The following is a 21,341-nucleotide window of genomic DNA, read 5'->3' on the forward strand; positions in this document are numbered from 1 at the left end:
TTTTAAAAATTGGTTTGATGTGATAATTTAGAAGCTCGTCTTTTGTGGCAAAAATTATTTAAAAAAGACTGGTATGATTAAGGAGGAGCCCTTGCTTTTAATCCCACAAGTAAAGGGATTGTAAATATCTCTGGCTTCACCAATCATCTTGTAATCTCTGTCTTATTGTTGTCAGTTCCACTAGAATTCCACTCCTTTAATAAAGTAGTGAGGAAAAAACCATGGCAACTGCTTTAAAGTAAGAACTTTCCGCTTCACAGAAAAGGGGAAAGTCAAGGAGCAATGTATAAGCACATCAAACTCTGCAAAGTTTCTCTCGTGGAACATGACATTATTGACCGGGAATTCTTTTGTTGGTAGCCAAAATTGGGCTATTTGGGGCTTACTTAATCAATATTATAGTTTTTGTTATTTCACAGACAGCACCAGAAAAACCAGAGTAAGATTCTTACACACTTTCTTTTGCTAACGACATGCATTTTGGTCTACAATGCCTGTGGTGAGACACGGAAGAAGGATAGAAAAAGCACTTTGTTAGAAAGCTCTAATAAAAACGAAATATTTTCTTCTAGCTCATAATGGCTTTTACTCTACCAGGTTATTGAAGGAATTTTGAGTAATTCCTCTCTCAGGCTGACCCTCCTTTTCAGTCCTTCTGGTTACCATTCAACAACCAACCCAGAGAAAGGTTTTTTCTACATAAGCTTAATTGCCACTTCTTGTCTTTCATGCAAGTGACCTTATATTACCTGAAAAGGAAGGTCAAGTTTTACTAGTAGCTCCATGGAACTGTAGGTTGTGTTGTAAATCTTGTTTTTCACTGACAAACATTTTGCTTTGAAGCTAAGCAGTACGTATAGTGATATCAGAGCCACAGTTTAGGCCACGTTTAGGATACTGCTGTTCAAGTTTATGGGTTCTCAGATACCAAAATCTGCAAGGTTTGAACATTCTGAACTCTTTCTCTCTCTCTTGCTGTCAAATTTTCTGAAAACCAACTTATGATCTCTCTGTGAATGCACATATGGCGTCTATTCCACATAGTTTGTTCTTGTTGTCCAAATAACTTGCTTGAACCTGATCCTATCAAAACTGACATGTACTTCTACTCTTGGTCGATGATAATATATAGGTTTGGGCATCCAACTTCTGATTTTCATGACAAATATGGAAGTCATCAAAACAGAAGCAGACTGTCTCCAGGGTCAATATTGGAGAGCATAGAGAGAAAATTTTCAAGTGCTTATAAGAGCGTTAGAAGGATAATAACACACTTAAGTTTCAAGCATCCAGGTGATCAGTCAGTAAAGAAACCGAAGTTCTGGAAGAAAATTCTTGATCCACAGAAGCCATTTCTTCAGCAATGGAACAAGATATTTGTGCTCTCTTCTGTCATAGCAGTAGCTGTGGATCCTCTCTTCTTTTACATCCCAGTGATCGACGGTGAACGTCAATGCCTAACCATAGACCGACAACTTATGATCATTGCTTGTGTTCTTCGTTCAGTCATGGACTTATTTTATGTACTTCACATGATCTTTGAATTTCGAACGGGTTTTCTTCCCCCTTCTTTACCAGTATTTGGAAGTGGAGAATTAATCGAAGATCCAGCAGCTATAGCAAAGAGATATCTCTTATCGAACTTCTTGATTGATATCTTATCCGTTCTCCCACTGCCTCAGGTATAAATTTAGTATAGTTTCAGTTAAATTAACATTCAACTCAAAAGTTTAAGTTGATGGGTTATGGTAAATTTAATCCTTTATCAACACTTAACACTCTCCCTCACTAGGATGTTCTGCTAGATACCATGTCAAGTCACCCATTTATAGTTTATGGTTATTTCTTTTTTCTTAAACCATTTCTTAGATACTTGAAGCGTCTAGTCTTTGCGTCAAGAGCATAACATTTGGCTGTTCTCCTTATTTGGAATGTTACATATTTTGTATGATGAGTTCTTTAAAGCTTAGTCCATAATCTTCTCTTTCTTGACATTGTACTAAAGATTATGTGCTTGTTTGGTTTCGCTATCCTGTATGAGAATGGATTATTTTCTGAGTCATTGGATAGATTCTTGTGAATCCTTTATTTTGAGCAGTATTGATTGCCTTACTGAACTGAACTTACTACTTAAGATAACTCGGTTTTTATGTGATTCAGCTTTTGGTATTAGCAATCATTCCTGCAGCGAAAGGCCCAATTCCATTAAAGACAAAGGATGTTGTGAAGATTGCAGTTCTTTTGCAATATGTTCCAAGACTTCTCCGAATCTATCCACTATACAGAGAAGTAACCAGAACAGTTGGCATACTGACAGAAACAGCCTGGAGTGGAGCTGCCTTCAATCTCCTTATTTATATGCAAGTTAGTCATGTATGTGTTCATTTGACTTTATAGTAAATACAAAACCAGTTCTTATGTTTCGGTTTAAAATGAATTCTTTTATGAGCAGTGAATGTAATGAATTAGGTTGTTGGTGCCATTTGGTATTTGTTATCAGTAGAACGACAAGCCAAATGCTGGGTCGAGGCCTGCAGGAAAGATAAGTGTAAGGACAATTTTCTGTACTGTGGAAATCAAAGAAGACAAATACAGCCGTACATAGATCAGTATTGCTCCCCTAAGGAGCCTGAAGATGGAAAAACCTTCAACTTTGGGATGTATGTTGAAGCCCTCAAGTTTCAATTGACCAGTACGACGTCTTTTCGCCGCAAATTCTTCTATTCCTTCTGGTGGGCTTTGAGAAATGTCAGGTCAGTAAAAGTTTCCCATGTTTCTTCGTTACTAGGAAATTGTGAGATTCCACGTCGATTGGAGAGGGGAACGAAACATTCTTTATAAGGGTGTGGAAACCTCTCTCTAGCAGACACGTTTTAAAAACCTTGAGAGGAAGCCCAAAAGGGAAAGCCCAAAGAGGACAATATCTACTAAGGTGTGCCAGTGATGACGTTAAGTCCCGAAGGGAGGTGGACACCAGACGGTGTGCCAGCAAAGACGTTGGCCTTGAAGGAGGGTAGATTGTGAGATCCCACATCGATTGAAGAGGAGAATGAAACATTCTTTATAAGGGTGTGGAAACCTCTCCCTAGTAGACGCGTTTTAAAAACTTTTTTGTCTCCTGGTCTGATATTATCCCTCTAAAGGAACATTTTTTGTGTTTCTACAGCTCTAGTGGACAAAACCTTCAAGTAAGCAATTACATGGGGGAGGTTTTTTTTGCTGTCTTCATTGCCATTCTTGGTTTGGTTTTATTTGCGTTACTCATTAGCAATATTCAGGTAATACATGATGATGCTCAATTCATTGACTTTGCAATTGCCTTAAGTTCAAGAGGAAAATAATTATGCTTCAAACACGAACCGTATCTCTGATTTCATTGCTCTTCCATATTCTATATTTCATTCTCTTTTTTTTCATCTGTGATTGTTCCCCTTGACAGAAATATCTGCAGTCAGCAACTGTTAAAGTAGAGCAGATGAGAATTAACCGAAGAGACGCCGAGCATTGGATGGCACATCGTATGCTCCCAGAGGACTTGAGGCAGCGTATTCGACGATATGATCAGTACAAATGGCAGCTAAACAGGGGAGTTAAGGAAGAGGAACTCATCGGTAACCTTCCTAAAGACCTCAGGAGAGACATCAAACGCCATCTTTGCTATGCCCTTCTAAAGAAAGTGGGTTGTTTTCCTTCTACTTTGGCATATTCCTCTGAAATTTTCATCATTTGTTAACTTGGAGTGCTTTAGGTGCCACTTTTTAGCGGCATGGACAAGCAACTGTTGGACGCGATGTGTGAATATCTCAAGCCTGTGTTATTCACAGAGAAGAGCTTCATTCTGCAAGAGGGTGACCCAATTGATATGATGCTATTTATCATGAAAGGAAAGTTGGCTACCATTATTACTTATGGTTGGAAAAACGACACTTTCTCGGCCGTTCTTAACGCAGGTGACTTTTGTGGTGAAGAACTAGTTCAATGGGCAAGGGATCCCACCTCCACTTCCCTTCCCATTTCAAGCAGAACAGTTAAGTCTCTTACTGAGGTTGAAGCCTTTGCTCTAAAGGCTAATGAGTTGAAATCTGTAACTAGTCAGTTCCACTTCCAGCGTCTCAATAGCAAGCAATTCCAACTCTCAGTGAGGCATGTTCTTCTTACTCAACGTACACAAATTGTTCTACCATTGATCCCATGAACAAGTTTTTTCATGATCCTTAATCCTTGTTCTCTAGGTTCTACTCCCATCAATGGAATGTTTGGGCAGCCTACAAAATACAAGAAGCTTGGCAGGAGTACCGTGAAAGAAAGCGGAGGGGGGTGAGAGGAGATGGCAGGTTTCAAGCTGCATTGGCCAAAACGGCTGGCGCCTCGGTGGGCTTTGGCGCCACTCTGTATGCTTCCATATTCATATCCCATCTACTGCAAGTGGTGCAGCGTGATCAACATCGGGAAACTGTTCAACTCACCCGAGTGATGACACTACCGCCGCCTCCAAAGCCAGACGATGAGCCAGACAGGCCAAACGTCACAATCTTGAATCTGTAAGATGTGTTGTTTCAAGCTCGTTAACCTTCTATGTGAGTTTTAGGTGCTTGGTTTCTTTGTGTGATATGTAAATGACGTATGATAATCAGCAGAATGGTGTTCCTCTCGATTGATTTCATCTTTCATTTTCTCTTCTAGCCTATTGCCTAGTTTCTTCTTGCTAATGATCTTGCTTTAATGTTGGTACCCCACAAAATAGGAACACAATGAAGCAACAAACATCAAATTCCATCTCAAGTAAAGTTTGTAAATCTTCTGTTTGATCCTTTTAGATGATTCATCAGATTGATTTAACGGAACTTTTTGACATTTATCGTTCTCCTCGTCTCAAACTTCGCGATCAAAATAAGTGAAATGGGAAAAGAGGACCGACCAAGGCATTCTCGAGAATGAAAAGTACATTCAAAACGGAAAGTGTGGATTGATGAGTATAATTTAGGTAGAAGTCTTATTGATAACAGATACAAAGAGTACTATGAGTATGTAAATTTAGGATTATTGGGACTTATTATGAAACATGAAGAACGTCAAAGATATCATATGGGATTTGCTGGGTATATGTTGATTGGGCTCAATGATTATGGTTATCCTCAAGCTCGGATGAAAAAGCACTTCCAAATTGATAGCCCTCAGCCCTGCATGCCGACACACACAAACAGCAAAAATCTTAGCTCACAAACACCCAATGTTTTGTTAAGAAAATTCAATACAAAATCAAATGATGAATTGTGATTACTTCGAGCAGTCGGTAGAACTGTCGATGGGGGGAATTTGGGCGGGAATTCCACAATCTTCAGGAATCAAAGGGATGCGACTTGGATCATAAGGTCCGATCATCGACAAACTCGTCTTGATGCACTCGCACAAATCTACCCTATCTTTCTTCGTTTTAGCATCATCGACCAACTTTCCAACGCCGGTGCAGCACGATGGTGATGGATTCTCGCCGCCAAACCCGCTGTCGCTGCCTTTGATGAAGCCCAAGCATGGTGATAGCTCCTGCACCACCGGTATGCAAGCTTCCACGTCGGCACTCTGAGACAGAGTGACCATCTGGGGGCATATGAAGATTGCGACAAATGCCAGGGCCCCGATGGTCGAGCGGAGATGGAAGATTCCTGACATGTTCCACTTGGGAAATTATACCAACAGTATTGGTGGGTGTTTATGTTTTGAGGTGAGGATTACGATTTGAGTGCCTTTAATATCCATTTTCTTGAGCCACTTCCTGAAAATCTGCTCCCATGCAGCTTCTGTGATCTTTATGGTTATTGCCACACAAAGTGGGGTTTTGTATTTCTAATTGGTTGAGTGAAGTAAGTGAAGTGACCTTGTTAGTTGTCACTTTACTTGAACTGTCGTGTTCTTTGCAGGTGCAGGAGAAGAATTGGAATCAAAATTGAAAGAAATGTAACTAAAACACTTGAAAGCTGAGAGATCGAATGAGCATATCCATCACAAATTAGTGACTAAATTTATTATTTCAATGCACACAAAAAGTAGCTTTCGACTGTTGCTACAACAAACATCAAAAGAGCTAGGACAAGAAGGCAGATAAAGGCAGCAAAATATTTTATGATTGGTATTCTCAACTTCTGAATTTTTTTACAGAACAAAAATGCAAATTTACAGATTGGATAGCTGACTGCAGAATGTTTTTTTTTCTTTCTTTTTTTCTTTTAAACAAGAAGGTTATATTAATACCAGGGGAATGCACAGTGATACCGATGCGGATTTGCAGCAAGTGTTTGTCCTGGGAGCCAAGGAGGGCTACAGCATAAGATCTCCTACTCCCTTTGGCGGCCCAATGCTGCAACGAGCTGTGTTGTGCATTTCAATTGCATCTTTAATTTTCTGAAACTGCGGGAAGGAGAAAGGTTAGATAGAGTTCAAATTCCGAAAATATTTACGTATATTGATCATTTCATGGAAGTTCTAAGAAAAATATCACTACTTGCCATAAGATCAACAACTTGATATAGTTTTCAAATCAATCCTTCTATCACATTCACATCTGTGACTCGAAAAGTTTTTTGTATTTGAACATTCTGCTCATTATAAGCTAACCCAAGAAAATAGAGTGAATTGACACATTGGAGGTGGGGAGGGAGAGGGGATGCTAACCTTTGCGAGCGAGCATGAGAAGGACTCCAACTGTCCATCAGCTCCACGATAAAAGTGGAAATAAGGAAGGACCTTGACATTCAAACTTTTGCACATTGGCTTGTTTTCATCAAAATTAACTTTTAGGAATAAAATCTCAGGGTGTTCATCAGCTGTTCTGCAGAGCTGACAGTTCCATTTCAACGCATATACAAATCGTCAGACCATAAAACAGGAAAGTACGAAGTATGATAAGTTGAGAAACAACAAATATTAAATCCAATGAATAACAGTCATTTAATGTAAGAAACAACCGTGCAAATAACAAGTGTTATGGAGCTTTCTCGTTATAACCTCAGCCACAGATAATGCCTGAACTGCTGCTGCAGCAGAAAACCAATAAAGAATAAAAAGAAAACACGCTTCCTTGATCAAACTACTCAATTTTCCCAAATACTATATGCCTCTACCTTGGGATATATTCGAAACACACACCTTTCTCTTCCACATCGAAGGACCAACTAGCATACAAGAATCCACGTGGCAAACCTGTAATTGTAACAGCCCAAGCCCACCACTACCACATATGGTCCTCTTTGGACTTTTCCTTCCAAACTTACCCTCAAGGTTTTAAAATGCATCCGATAGGGAGAGGTTTCCACACCTTTATAAGGAATGCTTTGTTCCCCTCTCCAACCGATGTGGGATCTCTCAATCCACCCTCCTTGGGGGTCCAATATCTCGTTGGCATACCGCTCAGTGTCTAACTCAAATATCATTTGTAATAGCCCAAGCCACCGCTAGCAGATATTGCCCTATTTGGGCTTTCCCTCAAGGTTTTAAAACGAGTCCGATAGGGAGAGGTTTCCGCACCTTATATTATAAGGAATGTTTCGTTCCCCTTTCGGGCTTGGGCTTCATATGAGCAGTTTTCTAGAAATTCTGCAATTCTTCAACTAAATGTGGTAAACATGTAATCCAATGAATTGAAGAACTGGCCATCCCTTCAGGCTCAAACAAGTGGATCACGGGATCATATATCTAGAGTATCTTCAGACCAGGTTCTTCGGATATCAAATATTCAGAAGAGTTCTTGATTAGAAAAGTTATAAAGGATTGAGAAATCGTTTGTAGTTTCAACCAAATTGACATAGATAGCTAGAAAACCTTGAGGCCTTTGAAAGTACAGCAAAGGGTATTTTAAAGCTTTTCATCTCGATAGCCAACAAATCCGGCAGTGATTGTCTCTTATAACACAAATTCATTTAATGACTACTAGTTCAATAAGCTGGTCCTACATCGAGTTTCAGAAAATGCTGAAAGCATGTCCTGATTATCTAACGATAAATGCAAATAGCAGGCCAACTTCACAATCTAAAGAAATATAAAGCACTGATGAAGAAAGTTACCCGGGGAAATAATGCCCTGCAAGAAGCACACCAGGTCCCATAAAATTCTACAATAACTAATCTATCACCAGCTTCGCTTAGTGCAGTCAAAAATTCCTGTGTCGAATGTATATCAATCATGTTTGGTGCATTCTTTTCCCACCATTTTGGCTGGTCTTTTTCAGCCACAGCAGCCTGTACCTGTGGCATCATGGAACAATTAACAGGAGCCACTGAGAAAATGATTAACTTATTCATTTTGTTTGACTAAAAAGTTTTCTTAAACCCTTAAATGTGTCTAAAAGAATAAGATGGACAAATAGTACATCCTCCTGCCCTCAGGAAGGCATGGCGAAAGTACAAGAAGTTGTTGTTCCGTAGACATTCCATGAAAAACAAAGGAAGCAATCACAAAATTCTTCAGCCAAAGGACCTCCATCTAGAGATCAAAAGAGATTTACATATTTGTACACTACTAGTAGATATTGTCCGCTTTGACCCAATATGTATCGACGTCAGCCTCACGGTTTTAAAACGCGTCTATTAGGGAGAGGTTTCCACACTCTTCTAAGGAATGCTTCGTACCCCTCTCCAACCGATGTGGGATCTCATAGTAACCAAGAAAAGATTTACATGTAAAGATGCTAGAATTCTCCAACTTCCAGAATTTTGAATCAAGATGATGAGATATATGAAAACCTTCCAAGTTATCTCTCTCGTTGAATGAACTTTGAAAGGTAAGGTCCTCCACAAGCTATCTCTGTTCAGACCATTTAGAAACATCTGAAATGAGAATCAGGTGGGCATAAAGTTCAGGAAAAGCATTATGAAGATCAAAGTTATCCTATCCAACCAAGCATCCTTCCAAAATCCAATTTAACTACGGTTCTCAACCATGAAGTAAACTTCAAATCTCAGATAAATCTCATAGCTGCCAGTGAAAATCCAAGGTAAACAACTACCGTTCAGAGACATATTGTCCACGAACCATCCCAACGGACTTGCACCATATTTACTAGTGATCATTTTGTGCCTCAAGGGTAATAGACTTTAACTAGAATCAGGCTATAATGGAACATATAACAACTTGGTATACCGGACTACAAGTGTCAACTGAGAATCGAATGCACATGGGAAAGAATTGTTGGTCAAGCAATGTAGTCAAGCAAACACGAAATACGAAGGCAATTTGAACTGTTCGATTAGACCATACAAGCAGCTGGTTCCATTGCCACGGCGATACTGTCGGCCGTAAAACTTACTTCTCGGTGAATTCATTACAAGAATCCACCTTTATCTATGGGCCTCCACATTAGGGTTCTATGGAATCTGCTCAGATTGCAATTCAGCACTTGAAACTTCAAATTGAAAATAAACTTCAAACAACCCCAACAAACAGATTTTTCCTGACATCTTCGGGCCGGCGCCAAAGCGCAAATAGTTAGGGGGTAGGTATCCTAGTATAACTAAATTCATAAATAAAAAAAACACTGTTAATTGCCAAGAACTAACAATCATACAATAGACATCCGACCAAAAATGTCAAGAACTAACAATCACACTATAGAAATCCGAGGAAAAGACAAGTTATGTACCTTGAAAGATACCAACCTCTTTCTGGGTCTGAAAGAAAGAGGCATTACACAGGTAGCAGAATAAGATGCCAAAGGAGTCGACCTCTTTTCTGGGTTTTGAATGGATTGAAGACAAGGGTGAAGAGAATTGTAGGAGGAGGCAAAAGAGGGTGGCAAAGAAGTGGAGGAGAAATAGAAAGAATTCGACGAGAATCTAGAAACATCGGCCATTTAGAGACGAAGAAGGCGAAATTTGTAGCAAATCCCAATAGAGTGATAAGCTAGCTAAACAGCATGGAGGCAAAGGGCGGTCGATAGGAAGCAGTATCTAGATTCCCCAGAAAAGTGTGCGCGTGAACACGAGAGAGAGAGAGGGGGGATTTACGCTTTTTTATGGGATTGAGATGGTCTCAGCAACAATTGGCAATCCGCCATTTTACCCAATTACGGTGCTTTCATTTTCCTCTTATTTGTCAATCCCATAATCATGTTCATAACCAGATTTTTCTGCTTTCAAGTTTGACCTAACTCAAGTGCGTCAAGTACATTCAGAAAACTAACTCCAATTTAATTGTTGGCTCATTTTTTTTTTTTTAAAATCTATAAGATTATCCTCTACTTGCCATAAACTTCTTCATTTTCCTCTTCATTTTCATCTAATAATCATAGTAGAATGCCTATTAGGCAGATGTCTTCGCTGGCACAGTATTTGTGTTTGGCTCTAATATCATTTGTAACCGTCCAAACTCATTTCGCTAGCAAATATTGTCCATTTTGGCCAGTTATATATCACCTTCGGTCTCACGATTTTAAAACACGCATGTTAGGGAAAGGTTTCCACCCCTTTACAAAGAATGATGTGTTTCTTCTCCGACCTAACTTGGATGTCAAAACAAGCACGAGTTTACCTTCCCATGATGATATGGAAGAGGATACCCCCATCAAATGAAACTCTCATGCTCTAATTGCTAACCTTTTTCATCTCCATCCTCTCATTGCTATACCATTGTTCCAAACTCATCCACTATTCTTTCTCCATTTTGGGAATAAACCTGGAATTTGTGAACTGTAACAGAAAACTGTTCTTAAATTACTTTCATACCTAGCAGAAGAAGTGAGATGATGAGAATGGTGAAAATTTAAGCAGCATTGATGATTGATACACAGAGATCTGTTTCCATACTTTACAAAAATGCATTGATCGTCTGAATATCGTCTGAAACAGAGTTAACACTTAACAATACAAAGGCTTCTTCTTCATCCTGCAAACGATTCGCCACTCCAAAAACTTGTAGTTGGGAAAACAAACACCATCAATTTCCTATTTGACAAACATATTAACTAATGTAATCGTCGGCGATGATCGAGAGAGCTTCGTCGTTGAAAGGTTTCGGCTCAATATAGAAGAACTTAACGTTCTACTAGGATCCAGCCCTCAATGAACTTCAAATTATATCAATCTTCTGTTTCCTGATTCTGAAAAGGCAGATTTTAGCATCACCATGAGGTTAGTTTAATATCGTAAATAGGGAAATGCACTCATATTTTGAAACGAATGATTGATGTAAGAACAAGAACAGACCTGAAACAATGGTTAATTATGGTGAAGGATTCATCTGAAATGAATTCATGGCAGCTTTATCTGATCTTTTCACCCATGCCAATGCTTCCAAGACAATCACTGCAATAAGTATCATGCTAAGAAGAAACCCATAGCCTAGTTTCCATTCATTTCCTGCACCTCCAATTTGAATTCCCAACACTATGTTCAATGCTCCAAAAAACAGAGCAATCCTTCCAAACCAATGGTGATACCAGTTCCAGTACTTTCTGATTTTAGCTTCCTTGTTGGGTCTCAAAAAGAATGCCAGTACCTGAATTCCCCCGACCCACCAAACCATTGGTGATATCAATTATATGCTTTGAAACCTCTGATTTTTAAATGTATGTTCTTATGAGAAGCTGTTAGTGATGATGGTCTCATGTGTATTAACAAGTGCACTTAAAAGAGATATTTAATGGTTCTAATCCAAGTAAGTTGGGTTTGGGCCTAAACAGAGAGATTGAAACAGACCTGGAGAATGCTGAGCACAAGGACAAAGATACCAATGCCCCTATGAGTTGGTACGTTGGCATTCATTTTGTTGTAAAGTTGTCTTCCAAGTAAGACAGTAGTAAGGCCAATGGCAAAGCCCACAACCTGAATCACCGAATGGAGATAGTACCAAAGAGGATCCTTATGTCTGAAGTACCTGGGAATGATCGCTCCAACTGGAAGGATGAGGCCCCATCCAATTATCCCCAACACACCATGGTTCTTCTTTGTCTGCCCAATGTCACTGCCTGCTGTTGCTGCTGCTGAAGACTTGGATCCTGTGTCAAACAGCAATAATAGAAACTCGTATTAAAACAAACAGTTTAACAGACAAATTTTGATATGGGCAGCAAAGGAAACCTGCAGAGAAGTCAAAAACAACAGCAGTTTTATCACTATGAGCAGATAAATGATTGTGTCTGGGATAAGCATTCCCAAAAGCCAGGAGAATCGGTTGCTGAGAAACCATGGCACTGAATTTGAGCTGAAATGCCAAGTAAATGGTGGCACCATGCAACACAACCGAGGAAGGAACGTTAGTGAGAGGCAATTCGCCTTTGTCTTGAATTACTTCTGATTGCTTTCTTCCCTGCAGATAGTATTGGTGGATTCTTGCATGCCCTTTCTTGTTTACCCATCCCACCATTGCACTTGATCCCACCATCATCCCATCTCTAGAAAACCCAATCCCCACCCACCCAGTTGTGTATAAAGCTGATACGATGATGTTCATTACACGTTCTTCATTTTGTGTATACTGCAGAATCCAACGCAAAAATCCTTCAAGTTTCCTTTTCTTTATTTCCAAAACATTGAAACCATTACAGATTCAAATCGAACTTACCCGTAATACAAATGTATTCCAGATGGGTTTGCAGATGACATTGGTTAGATTACCATACGGTGGTGGAAGAAAGCTCCTCAAATCAGTATCGCATTGCTCCGATACACCACCGCTATAACCGTCGTAGCCGCTGCTGCTATCTACTTCTACATAATCATCCTCATCGTCATCGGCCGCCATGGACGGCGGCTGCAGGTTCAAAACAAGGAGTACAAAACAGAACCCAATAACAGATTTGGGTAGGGGTATCAGAAAACCCCTTTTTGCCATTAGGAGAAGGGCTTTTGAAGGTGGGATTGAGATGAGTAATGAATGATGGGAGGAAATGGAGTTGAAGACGATGAAGAACAAATGAAAGGAGAAGAGTAGATTGCTGAAAGGGAGAATGGGAGGCGGTTGAAGGGTTGCAGTAACTTGGGTTCTAAGGATGGATTGATTGAAAAAATGTTAGTTGGTTCGTGGTGGTGATAGCTACTTGGGACAGTGGTTGGTAATTGATAGCAAGATCATCATTTCCCGCGAACCCCACCTCCCATTTTCCTTCTTTTTACAGCCTCTTTTCATCTATGAACTCTTCTTCCATGAATAACAAAACTCTTCCTTTTGTGAACCTGCAAGCTATATGAACTTGGCAAATCTTCATAAATTCATTAACTTTAATATAATACAATTTGAGGAAGTGCTTGATATTTCAAAAGTTCAAAGAGGTTGGCTTGTTTTGTGTTGGAAGATACCATAATTAGGCGTTGGCTACTTTCCACAGCTCAATAATATCATCAAACCTTCCAACAATGTGTCTAATTATCCAAAAAGGTTGCACTTTTGGATGTCCTAAAAAGAGATAAAGAGAAGGTGGTGTAAAGTTGAAGGAATTGAAACTAGCATCTTCATGATTTATTTTTTGAATCAACCTTTTCCTTGAGAGCCGTTTGAATCAAGCTCTCGATCGAAAGGAGTAGATACCTTTTGAAGCTGTTTATGCCAATTAGATTAGATCTCGCACGAGTCAAGACATTGGGATTTGAAAGATCATTGATGCCTATAAAAACATATTAGATCGAAACAGTCAGTACATTTATTATTGAATTCACTTGACCTCACATAGGGTACTATCTAGTCAAGAAATGCATAGTGACATTCTAACCTTCTCTTTGCACGACCTCCCTGAAAGACAATCTCAAAATTTGAACGATAACTAGGACCAAAGTAAGCTAAAAAAGAAAAAATACATGTATGTTCAAAATATATGGATGTGGTGATGATAAAAGATTGGCATATGCTTTGAGAACCATTGTCTCACGAGGAAATTCAAGAAAGGATACCGCCGCATATTCCCTCACAAATTGGTGATCCCTGCTTCTCTTATGTTTCTTTTTGCTGAAACTTCCCCCACGCCGGCCCCATTGTCTCTTTCCGCCTCTTCACGATTCTAAAAGTCCTAATTGTTATCAATAATTCAGCATCAAAAGAGCATTTTACTTGGTAGCGAGATTGTGTAACTCGCCATTGTGAAATCCAAGCTTGAACAGTTCGTTTTTTACTTGTAAAGTTGAAGAAAGTCTATTTTAGAAGGCTGTCCAATGTTCTAAACAGCACAACGATTCAAATTCACGAGAAGTCTTTGCTCCATTTCGTCCTTTTTCCACCTGAAATGCTCGTTGAACTCAGAAAACAGAGCCCCTTCTTATGGAAACTCTCAGTTTAGGTCTTATATCGAGTCCCTTCATCTTCAAAGGCTACCCACGACCTACCAGGTCTTTTTCCACCAACTTCTTGGCTTTTGGGTTTAATCAATTCAAAAGGCTTCGAAGGTTTCCCCATAAGTTGTCTTGTACCAATCGTCCAACAACTACGAACCAGAAATCTGAAGGCGGTGATCGCAGTTTTGGTTCGAATCTCTTCTGGGTTTTGGTTCCCGTGCTGCAAAGTATCAAAGGCGTTGTGTTGTCCAAAACCCACAAAGCTCAGAGTGTTTCAGAGAGATTTGTAGATGGGGGATTGAATGGAAGTTACTTACAAAGTGGGAGCTTCGGGATTGCTTTGTTAAGCATAACCGCAACCGCGAAGCATCGGATTAGTCCGTTCGTTGCTACATTGGCGACGAACCCGACGTTTGTTTCGGGGTTGTTCGCGTGGTTCTTTGCACAATCGACGAAGGTTTTGTTGAACTTTTTCGTGGAAAGGAAATGGGATTTGAAAATAATGTTTGGTTGTGGTGGGATGCCTTCGTCTCACTCTGCATTGTGCACGGCTTTGACGACTTCGGTGGCTCTTTGTCATGGCGTAGCGGACTCCCTTTTTCCTGTCTGCTTGGGGTTTAGTCTTATTGTTATGTACGATGCTATTGGCGTTCGTCGACATGCCGGCATGCAAGCTGAGGTACTAAATCTTGTTTGTTTTACATCATTTCCTGCAAGTTTCCATGAAATCTGCTCTGAAATTCTTCGTAGTTGCTAAGTTTAGGTGTTTTCATCAAAGTTGCTTCCTCAGTGAATAAGGCATAAGGTTTAGTGCTGCAAAGATTTGTAGTGAAATATTTGGAAATGGGTGGATGCAGGTTCTTAATCTTATCGTTGAGGACTTGTTTCAAGGGCATCCCATAAGCAAAAGAAAGCTGAAAGAGCTGCTTGGCCACACGCCATCGCAGGTCCTTGCTGGTGCTCTGCTAGGCATTGCGGTCGCTTGGTTCTTTTGTCAGGGTTCCATGATTCCATATTGAACTCAACTTCTTTGGAATTCAACCCTTTTCACTGTGGAAGTGGCCCATTTGTTTGCGTTATGGCTCATAAATGGCATCAACAAGTCGATTAATTAAGAGCATAGCTTTCTTCTTTGTTCTACCAACGAAGGAAAACAGAGCATGTTCTGTTTTTTGCATCCATGGAAAAGTACTTCTTCACTCAATTTTTCATTTTATGAAGTGCTTTTAGCTCAACGAGTTGATTATTGTGAACTTTGAAATCACTTATTCTAAAAATTACTTTGTGTTTCATATAAGTTACCCACTAAATATATATAGTCATCAATTCATTAAACTATTAAAAAATCATAGATGCAACAGCACATAATCACACGTATCACAGTTAATCCACGAATTATGGAGGAGAGCCAAGACTTGCAGTTCAATCGTTTGACCATTTTTAACTTTCACCCATAACGGCAAAGTACAAAGTGGGTCTAAGTTGAAACTCAAAGTCAACGATTTGTAGTTCAGCTCGTTGGGAATTGGGATTTGGATGAATAAAAGCCATGTCTGGTTGCTGCACAAGTCAACAATAGCGATGAGGATGATGATGATCGATTCCTTAGTTTAAACACGATGGGTTGCAATACCTCAAAACCAGCTCCTTCTTCCTCGCATGACCGCTCTGCTCTTGCTTCTGATACCCCTTGTCTGTCTCTAAGCTTCTCTGCTCTCTTTTATTGTCCATCTATTTCTTATGTCATTTGATTTCTTGTCCTAATTTGGTTGTTCTGAATCTCTGTTGGCAGTTTCAGAGAGGGAGATTGAGTATTTGCATAAGCTATTTCAGAAACTGAGCGATTCCGTAATCAAAGACGGCCTCATACACAGGGTATCTTCTTCTCTCTATGTGACTTCATCTTTGCTGTGATTCTGATTTCATTTCTTTCTTTCTTTTATTTACAAGGAAGAACTTCGGCTTGCAATCTTCAATAATGTGAACCAAAGGAACCTCTTTTTGGACAGGGTATGTATGACATGTTTTTTAATCTCTCAAAAACCTTGTACAAACAGTTGACTTAGTTTTTCTGGTTTGTTTTGCAGATTTTTGATCTGTTTGATGCCAACAAAAATGGACGAATTGGGTTTGAGGAGTTTGTTGGGACACTGACTGTCTTTCATCCCAACACTCCAAAGGCAGTCAAGATTGCACGTAAGAACATGGATATGACTCTGTGTGTTTTCTACCATTTTGCTTAACATTTCTCCATACTTTCTCCTTTCCCCTCTAGCTCGTGCTTTCTCGCTTCCTTTGAAGTATGCCTTCTTGAAAGTTAAAAAGACTGATTCAATATGCAATTTCCAGATGCATTTAAGCTGTATGATCTTAGGCACACTGGCTTCATTGAGCGTGAAGAGGTAAAAGAAATCTTATTAAATCCCAGACTGAAACTACAACTTGCTATCTTGCAAATGAATTAATGATACATTTAGAGGATTAAAGTAAAGGTTTGTATCGGATACAGCTGAGAGAGATGGTGTTGGCTCTTCTGTGTGAATCCGATCTAGTTCTGCCTGTCGATGTAGTCGAAACGATTGTGGACAAGGTAAGTATGATGAGGGTATGAGTGTTTTGATAGTTTCTGTCCGTCCCCAAAACTTGAGATTGCTTCTGTTTGCAGAGTTTTAGTGAAGCAGATGCAAAGGGAGATGGTAAGATTGACGAGGAAGAGTGGAAAGCATATGCAGAACAGAATCCTTCTCTACTAAAGCATATGACTCTTCCATATCTCATGTATGTTTCAAATCATTCATCTACATATGTATTGGTGGGTTGTCATAATGGTGTCATAAGATATAAGGCATTTGCTTACAGGGACATGACAGTAGCATTTCCCAGGTTTGTGGAGAGGGGAGTGAATAGCTGTGGTCCGAAGGCTTGATGTAGTACAAAGCTCCTCAAAATGTTTGGGTTCGCACAACATGAGGCGGCGGAAGCAGTTGGTACCTTAATTCGTGAGTGGGATCATGGTGAAGAAGATGTCCGTCTCCATAAGAAGTTCCGTGGATGAGATTGGGGTGATTTGTTCCTCCACTTCTTCCAGTGTTTGTTTGATCCACATTGAGCTGAGGCTCCCCTTCTGAAGAAACAGTAACGCCAAAACCAGTTGGGTAATGGGAGATTTTGATTTTGATCTTTCTTTGGCTACAGTGCGCATAAGTTGTTGTTAATGTAATCCTTCCTATAAATTAGATCTTTTGAAAGTGAACCCAACTCCTGGAAACCTGGTAAATACAAGGAACAGAGCCTCCACAAAACTACACTTCAATTACCAACTCGGAACCAGCCACAGTGTTCCCGATCTCCATGTCCCTTGCAATCCTTTTCGCCGCCGAGATTATGTTAGTTATATATTATTCACTCCCCTTGGCTCATCCCAATTCTCTCGCTCACTCTGGCTTCTCGTCAATCTGAGTCCTGGAATATCACCACCGCAAATCTGAGTATGATCAGGAAATTCGCAATTCAAAGTCAGAAGTTGGATTGAACTGTGCGTACCCGTTGCTCCTGACTCAGGCTTCTTCCTCATCGGGTTCCTCCGAGATCTGGGAATGAGGATGGGTTTCCATAAATCATGGAGCTGGGTGATTCAGTTATGAATTCCTTGCTCGCAATGTGAACACCCAAATGAAATGAAATGACGCATCATCCCAACTAAACGACGACGTTAGTTACTGTATGTTTTTCTTTATAACATTTATAAATATGCATCCTTGATAATTGAGTTAAATAAATTCCCATACATAAATTTATTAAAATAAGCACAGGAAAACACAAAGACGTACAAAAACCAAATCAATATTAAACTAGTCAAAGCTAAACGACGCCGTTGGACTCTCCTTTTTCTTCTCCCCAGGGCTCCATCTTTGCTTACCCTTTTTTCTTTTTCTTTTTTTCATCCGGGGGAAGGGTTTTGTTTTGCGGCCGAGGATTTCCCCGGCCACCGCGTTTCGTTGCCTCGACGAAACTAGGCGCAACCACGAGGAGAGAATCCCACCCGAGAACCTGCCAAATCGTACACCACCCGAAATCCTTGCTGCTGAATGTTGCCGATGATCGACAGCCCACTGGTCGTTCCGGCGAAGGCGAAGCAGAATCGCCCGCTGCCGTCGACCGGGATCAGATAGTTGGACGCCGGTAACGACACATCGGCGTTTCTGAAATGCAGCACCACCGTTGGGACCTTCACCGTCGTCTTCCCGGACAGGTCGTAGCAAGTATCAAAGAGAGAAAACTCCGCCGCCGATTTCAAACTCGAAGCTCCAGCACGGAAGGCGTCACGGAGGGCAATGTACGCCGGTCGGTTCAACCGAGTCACAGAAGTACCGCAATCGATGATGACTCCGCCATTACCGGTCGAATCGAGCTTGAAATGTAAAGGGGAGATGCCGGAGACGGGCCTACCTCCAACGCTGATCCCTAGAAGTTCGACGTAGTAAAACGTATCCAGTCTGGGGTTTGTGAGGAGAGGAGTGAACCGGGCGGTTCGAGACACGGCGGAGTTGCCGAACACGACGGAGGACGGTTTGGAAGAGGCGGACCGGTCCACCAAGCAGTAGGAGAATTTCTGGTTGAAAGCCCGGCCGGTTTGCGAAGGAAACGACAACCCTCCCCGGCCCAGCCCTAAAAGCCCAGCCGCACCAACGAACAATCCCTCATTATCGTGGCCGCAACCTAGGGCTACGCGCTCCACTTTTGTGCGCCGGAAGGTCAAGGTTTCGGTGACGAACTCGCCGGTGGTGTAGGAACCGTCGCCGTAAGAAACTTGGTAGAGACACGTCTGCCGCTGGTTGCACCCCGGAGATTCGAGCCGGCCGCACAGCGGCGTCCGGCAGAGAACCTTGGAGAAGGATCCAGACTTAACCGGGTCGAAAACCGGGTCGGTCTGAGAGTAGCAATTCTTGCAAGGAGCGCACTGTAGCCAAACTATGTCGCTGCCGGTGTCGAGCACCAAGTAAACATACCTGGGCGGAGTGCCGACGCCGATGCGCGTGAAGTACTCACCGCTGCCCTGAGCGAGTCCGGAGATCACGGAGCTACTGAACCCAGTCCCACTCGCTCGGCTCACATTTCGAGAGGCAGCAGCAAGTAAACTGAGCTTGTTGACTCGGAGAGCGTCCCTTTGAAGGCGGAGATGGAAGAGCTCCTCCGGCGTTCGGCTGAGAGAGAGGGAGTCCAAATGGTGAAGGTGCAATGCTAAACCAGGCTCCGATTCTGTGGCCTCAGATGAGAAGGAGTCGGAACCCTCAGTGGATTCCGGGGCTAAGAAGGAAGGTGAAGTGGGAAGAGGTCTGGGGACTAGGGTTTGGAAATCGGAGAAGGCGGTGGAGAGAGGGAGAAGAGTGAGAAGGAAGAAGATAAAGGGAAATGGACTGGTTTTCGCCACCATTTTTTGAGAGAGAGAGAGAGAGAGAGAGAGAGAGAGATCTGCAAGTTGTACAGAGCTTAGACACTATAAATAATGGAGAAAGCATAGGGAATTAAAGTGAAGTGAAATTTGAAATCTGGTTTTTTTCGCCATGAAGCAAGAAATGGAAAGATGGCTTATTATTGTGGGGGGGGAAGTGCTGTGGGTGAGGAGGAGAAAGGGAGTCAGTAACTGTAAGCGAAATGACGGAAGTGCCCTTGGTGAGTTATTTCAATTTACATTATTGCCCATTACTCTCCATCCTACTTTTCTTGTTGATGGTTGTTATTGTATTTATTGTTTTTTGTTTTTTCAATATATTATTTATTGTTTTGTCCCATTTTTACTTTTTCTTTCTTATTTTTCTAAAAAAAAAATTAAAAATGAGTTGATGCCCCAAAAGAGTATGTTGGTTTACGTGATATTGACGTGGGTAAAAAAAAACATTTATGTTATTTGGCTTCAAAAAACAGGCGAGTACCCTTTTCAATACAAATTTAATATTTAATATTTTATCTAAAACTATATGTATATGTATATATGCAATAATCGGGTTAAAGCTGTTTACCACAATGCCTCAACCATGGTTAAAATTAACTCTAAATTGGAAGCTGTGTTTAAATACCTAGAGTAATCAAACTTCAAAGCAGAACCAGTGGGATAAATTATTGAAGACAAGGTCTGAAATATATTTAAAGACATTTCTCATAAATTTAACTAATTTTGCCATTCTGTCCCACCAAAGTCTTAAATTTGTTAGACAATGAAAAGATTCTGGTATGCAAGCTATTTTCATTAGTAAAAACATTTTTAAGTATATTCAAACTAAAATCTCTGGAGCTTATGAAAATAGACTTGGATCCTATGTCCTTTGCATATCAATATCTTTGTCTAGAAAACAATAAAAAGGAAATGAAGAAAGAGGATTATAGGTTTCCTTCTCCTTTTGTCATCATCCGTCCTTCACGACAAATAAGACTCTCGACAGGAAAACAAGAGAGAGAGAGAGAGAGAGAGAGCGTAAAATCATGCAAAGATGAAGGGCATGTGAAGGTTGGTGACCATTCATCAATATGAAAGCAAGAAAGAAAAACAAGACAACTACCAAACAAGGCATCTAATTAATGTCAGCTTTAGGTTTCTATATATATTAAAACATTTCTCTATCCTCCTAATTCTCATGAATACACTCAGCACACTAAATTCCCTCAGAAACTCAAATCCATTTTCTCAAATTACCACAAAACTCCCCTCTACGGCTACCATGTATGCTTAATGACAAAGCGGGCTTATTAGATGATCAATTAGTACAATAATGAAAATTACAGAAAGATTCACCTGCTAGTTGTTGACAAATTTTCTTCTCAATTCTTGGGAGAGGGTAGAAGAAGAGATGGTTGGTTGCAATGTTGGGTCAAAGTTCACATGCAATACTTGGCAGTGGGGGCCAATTACGAATTAATTAATCTATCAGAAGAACCCCGACTCAGACGACTACAAGCATTTACTAGCAGAGTTCACTACGGAGCTAAAGCTAAGCCATTCAACTTATGTTCTCACGTTTGCCGGCCAATACAAGAAAGAATATATGTAATTGCAAGATCAGGTACAGAAGGGCTTCAGTTCATACCTCAAAGATT

General features: G+C 40.6%; 7 protein-coding genes across 12 annotated transcripts; 3 read left to right on the top strand and 4 right to left on the bottom strand.

The window, feature by feature from the left end:
* Nucleotides 1–290: 290 nt before the first annotated feature.
* LOC111479553 (cyclic nucleotide-gated ion channel 1-like) lies at nt 291–4,682 on the top strand. Of its 5 annotated transcripts, none has more exons than XM_023124263.1 (9): nt 291–439; nt 598–941; nt 1,133–1,682; nt 2,161–2,373; nt 2,470–2,753; nt 3,167–3,278; nt 3,440–3,676; nt 3,749–4,143; nt 4,233–4,682. In XM_023124263.1, exons 2-9 carry the CDS (start codon nt 913–915, stop codon nt 4,543–4,545), a joined length of 2,133 nt encoding a protein of 710 aa, XP_022980031.1. In that variant the 5' UTR covers nt 291–439; nt 598–912; the 3' UTR covers nt 4,546–4,682. The 5 variants fall into 5 exon arrangements, with proteins under 5 accessions (XP_022980031.1, XP_022980033.1, XP_022980034.1 ...); XM_023124265.1 differs by lacking the exon at nt 291–439 and having other exon boundaries at nt 566–730; nt 844–941; XM_023124266.1 differs by lacking the exon at nt 291–439 and having other exon boundaries at nt 566–688; nt 844–941.
* Nucleotides 4,683–4,966: 284 nt separating this feature from the next.
* Nucleotides 4,967–5,912, bottom strand: LOC111479562 (non-specific lipid-transfer protein-like). Its single transcript, XM_023124277.1, has 2 exons — nt 5,282–5,912; nt 4,967–5,180 (listed from the first exon to the last, which is right to left on the bottom strand). Exons 1-2 carry the CDS (start codon nt 5,668–5,670, stop codon nt 5,117–5,119), a joined length of 453 nt encoding a protein of 150 aa, XP_022980045.1. The 5' UTR covers nt 5,671–5,912; the 3' UTR covers nt 4,967–5,116.
* An 88-nt stretch (nt 5,913–6,000) lies between these two features.
* LOC111479561 (thioredoxin-like 2, chloroplastic) lies at nt 6,001–10,081 on the bottom strand. The gene is made up of 4 exons (XM_023124276.1): nt 9,632–10,081; nt 8,058–8,237; nt 6,670–6,834; nt 6,001–6,405 (listed from the first exon to the last, which is right to left on the bottom strand). Exons 1-4 carry the CDS (start codon nt 9,839–9,841, stop codon nt 6,316–6,318), a joined length of 645 nt encoding a protein of 214 aa, XP_022980044.1. The 5' UTR covers nt 9,842–10,081; the 3' UTR covers nt 6,001–6,315.
* Nucleotides 10,082–10,730: 649 nt separating this feature from the next.
* LOC111479558 (cytochrome b561 and DOMON domain-containing protein At3g61750) lies at nt 10,731–13,134 on the bottom strand. The gene is made up of 5 exons (XM_023124271.1): nt 12,550–13,134; nt 12,066–12,462; nt 11,685–11,983; nt 11,193–11,484; nt 10,731–11,086 (listed from the first exon to the last, which is right to left on the bottom strand). Exons 1-4 carry the CDS (start codon nt 12,817–12,819, stop codon nt 11,209–11,211), a joined length of 1,242 nt encoding a protein of 413 aa, XP_022980039.1. The 5' UTR covers nt 12,820–13,134; the 3' UTR covers nt 10,731–11,086; nt 11,193–11,208.
* Nucleotides 13,135–13,806: 672 nt separating this feature from the next.
* Nucleotides 13,807–15,545, top strand: LOC111479559. The gene is made up of 2 exons (XM_023124272.1): nt 13,807–14,928; nt 15,107–15,545. Exons 1-2 carry the CDS (start codon nt 14,236–14,238, stop codon nt 15,266–15,268), a joined length of 855 nt encoding a protein of 284 aa, XP_022980040.1. The 5' UTR covers nt 13,807–14,235; the 3' UTR covers nt 15,269–15,545.
* A 63-nt stretch (nt 15,546–15,608) lies between these two features.
* LOC111479560 (calcineurin B-like protein 7) lies at nt 15,609–17,396 on the top strand. 2 transcript variants are annotated; one of them, XM_023124275.1, is made up of 8 exons: nt 15,649–15,941; nt 16,042–16,124; nt 16,200–16,259; nt 16,337–16,445; nt 16,599–16,651; nt 16,759–16,839; nt 16,915–17,027; nt 17,109–17,396. In XM_023124275.1, exons 1-8 carry the CDS (start codon nt 15,869–15,871, stop codon nt 17,173–17,175), a joined length of 639 nt encoding a protein of 212 aa, XP_022980043.1. In that variant the 5' UTR covers nt 15,649–15,868; the 3' UTR covers nt 17,176–17,396. The 2 variants fall into 2 exon arrangements, with proteins under 2 accessions (XP_022980042.1, XP_022980043.1); XM_023124274.1 differs by having other exon boundaries at nt 15,609–15,941; nt 16,915–17,396.
* Nucleotides 17,397–17,992: 596 nt separating this feature from the next.
* LOC111479557 (aspartyl protease family protein 2-like) lies at nt 17,993–19,814 on the bottom strand. Its single transcript, XM_023124270.1, has one exon. The coding sequence runs from the start codon at nt 19,681–19,683 to the stop codon at nt 18,262–18,264; it is 1,422 nt and encodes a 473-aa protein (XP_022980038.1). The 5' UTR covers nt 19,684–19,814; the 3' UTR covers nt 17,993–18,261.
* Nucleotides 19,815–21,341: the final 1,527 nt, after the last annotated feature.

This window comes from Cucurbita maxima, unplaced genomic scaffold (assembly GCF_002738345.1).
Source record: "Cucurbita maxima cultivar Rimu unplaced genomic scaffold, Cmax_1.0 Cma_Scf00005, whole genome shotgun sequence".
Lineage (NCBI taxonomy): Eukaryota > Viridiplantae > Streptophyta > Magnoliopsida > Cucurbitales > Cucurbitaceae > Cucurbita > Cucurbita maxima.

Coding starts and splice junctions, on each gene's coding strand:
- LOC111479553 (XM_023124263.1), top strand. CDS start 913: ATGGGTTCTCAGATACCAAAATCTGCAAG. Junction 2,374..2,469: donor TTTATATGCAAGTTAGTCAT/GTATGTGTTCAT, acceptor GTAATGAATTAG/GTTGTTGGTGCCATTTGGTA. Junction 3,677..3,748: donor GCTATGCCCTTCTAAAGAAA/GTGGGTTGTTTT, acceptor GGAGTGCTTTAG/GTGCCACTTTTTAGCGGCAT.
- LOC111479562 (XM_023124277.1), bottom strand. CDS start 5,670: ATGTCAGGAATCTTCCATCTCCGCTCGACCATCGGGGCCCTGGCATTT. Junction 5,181..5,281: donor AGTTCTACCGACTGCTCGAA/GTAATCACAATT, acceptor GTCGGCATGCAG/GGCTGAGGGCTATCAATTTG.
- LOC111479561 (XM_023124276.1), bottom strand. CDS start 9,841: ATGGCCGATGTTTCTAGATTCTCGTCGAATTCTTTCTATTTCTCCTCC. Junction 6,835..8,057: donor GCAGGGCATTATTTCCCCGG/GTAACTTTCTTC, acceptor TGGAACTGTCAG/CTCTGCAGAACAGCTGATGA. Junction 6,406..6,669: donor TCTCATGCTCGCTCGCAAAG/GTTAGCATCCCC, acceptor TCCTTCCCGCAG/TTTCAGAAAATTAAAGATGC.
- LOC111479558 (XM_023124271.1), bottom strand. CDS start 12,819: ATGGCAAAAAGGGGTTTTCTGATACCCCTACCCAAATCTGTTATTGGG. Junction 12,463..12,549: donor GGAATACATTTGTATTACGG/GTAAGTTCGATT, acceptor TGGATTCTGCAG/TATACACAAAATGAAGAACG. Junction 11,984..12,065: donor TGTTTTTGACTTCTCTGCAG/GTTTCCTTTGCT, acceptor TGTTTGACACAG/GATCCAAGTCTTCAGCAGCA.
- LOC111479559 (XM_023124272.1), top strand. CDS start 14,236: ATGGAAACTCTCAGTTTAGGTCTTATATCGAGTCCCTTCATCTTCAAA. Junction 14,929..15,106: donor ATGCCGGCATGCAAGCTGAG/GTACTAAATCTT, acceptor GGGTGGATGCAG/GTTCTTAATCTTATCGTTGA.
- LOC111479560 (XM_023124274.1), top strand. CDS start 15,869: ATGGGTTGCAATACCTCAAAACCAGCTCCTTCTTCCTCGCATGACCGC. Junction 16,446..16,598: donor AAAGGCAGTCAAGATTGCAC/GTAAGAACATGG, acceptor TGCAATTTCCAG/ATGCATTTAAGCTGTATGAT. Junction 16,652..16,758: donor GCTTCATTGAGCGTGAAGAG/GTAAAAGAAATC, acceptor TATCGGATACAG/CTGAGAGAGATGGTGTTGGC.
- LOC111479557 (XM_023124270.1), bottom strand. CDS start 19,683: ATGGTGGCGAAAACCAGTCCATTTCCCTTTATCTTCTTCCTTCTCACT.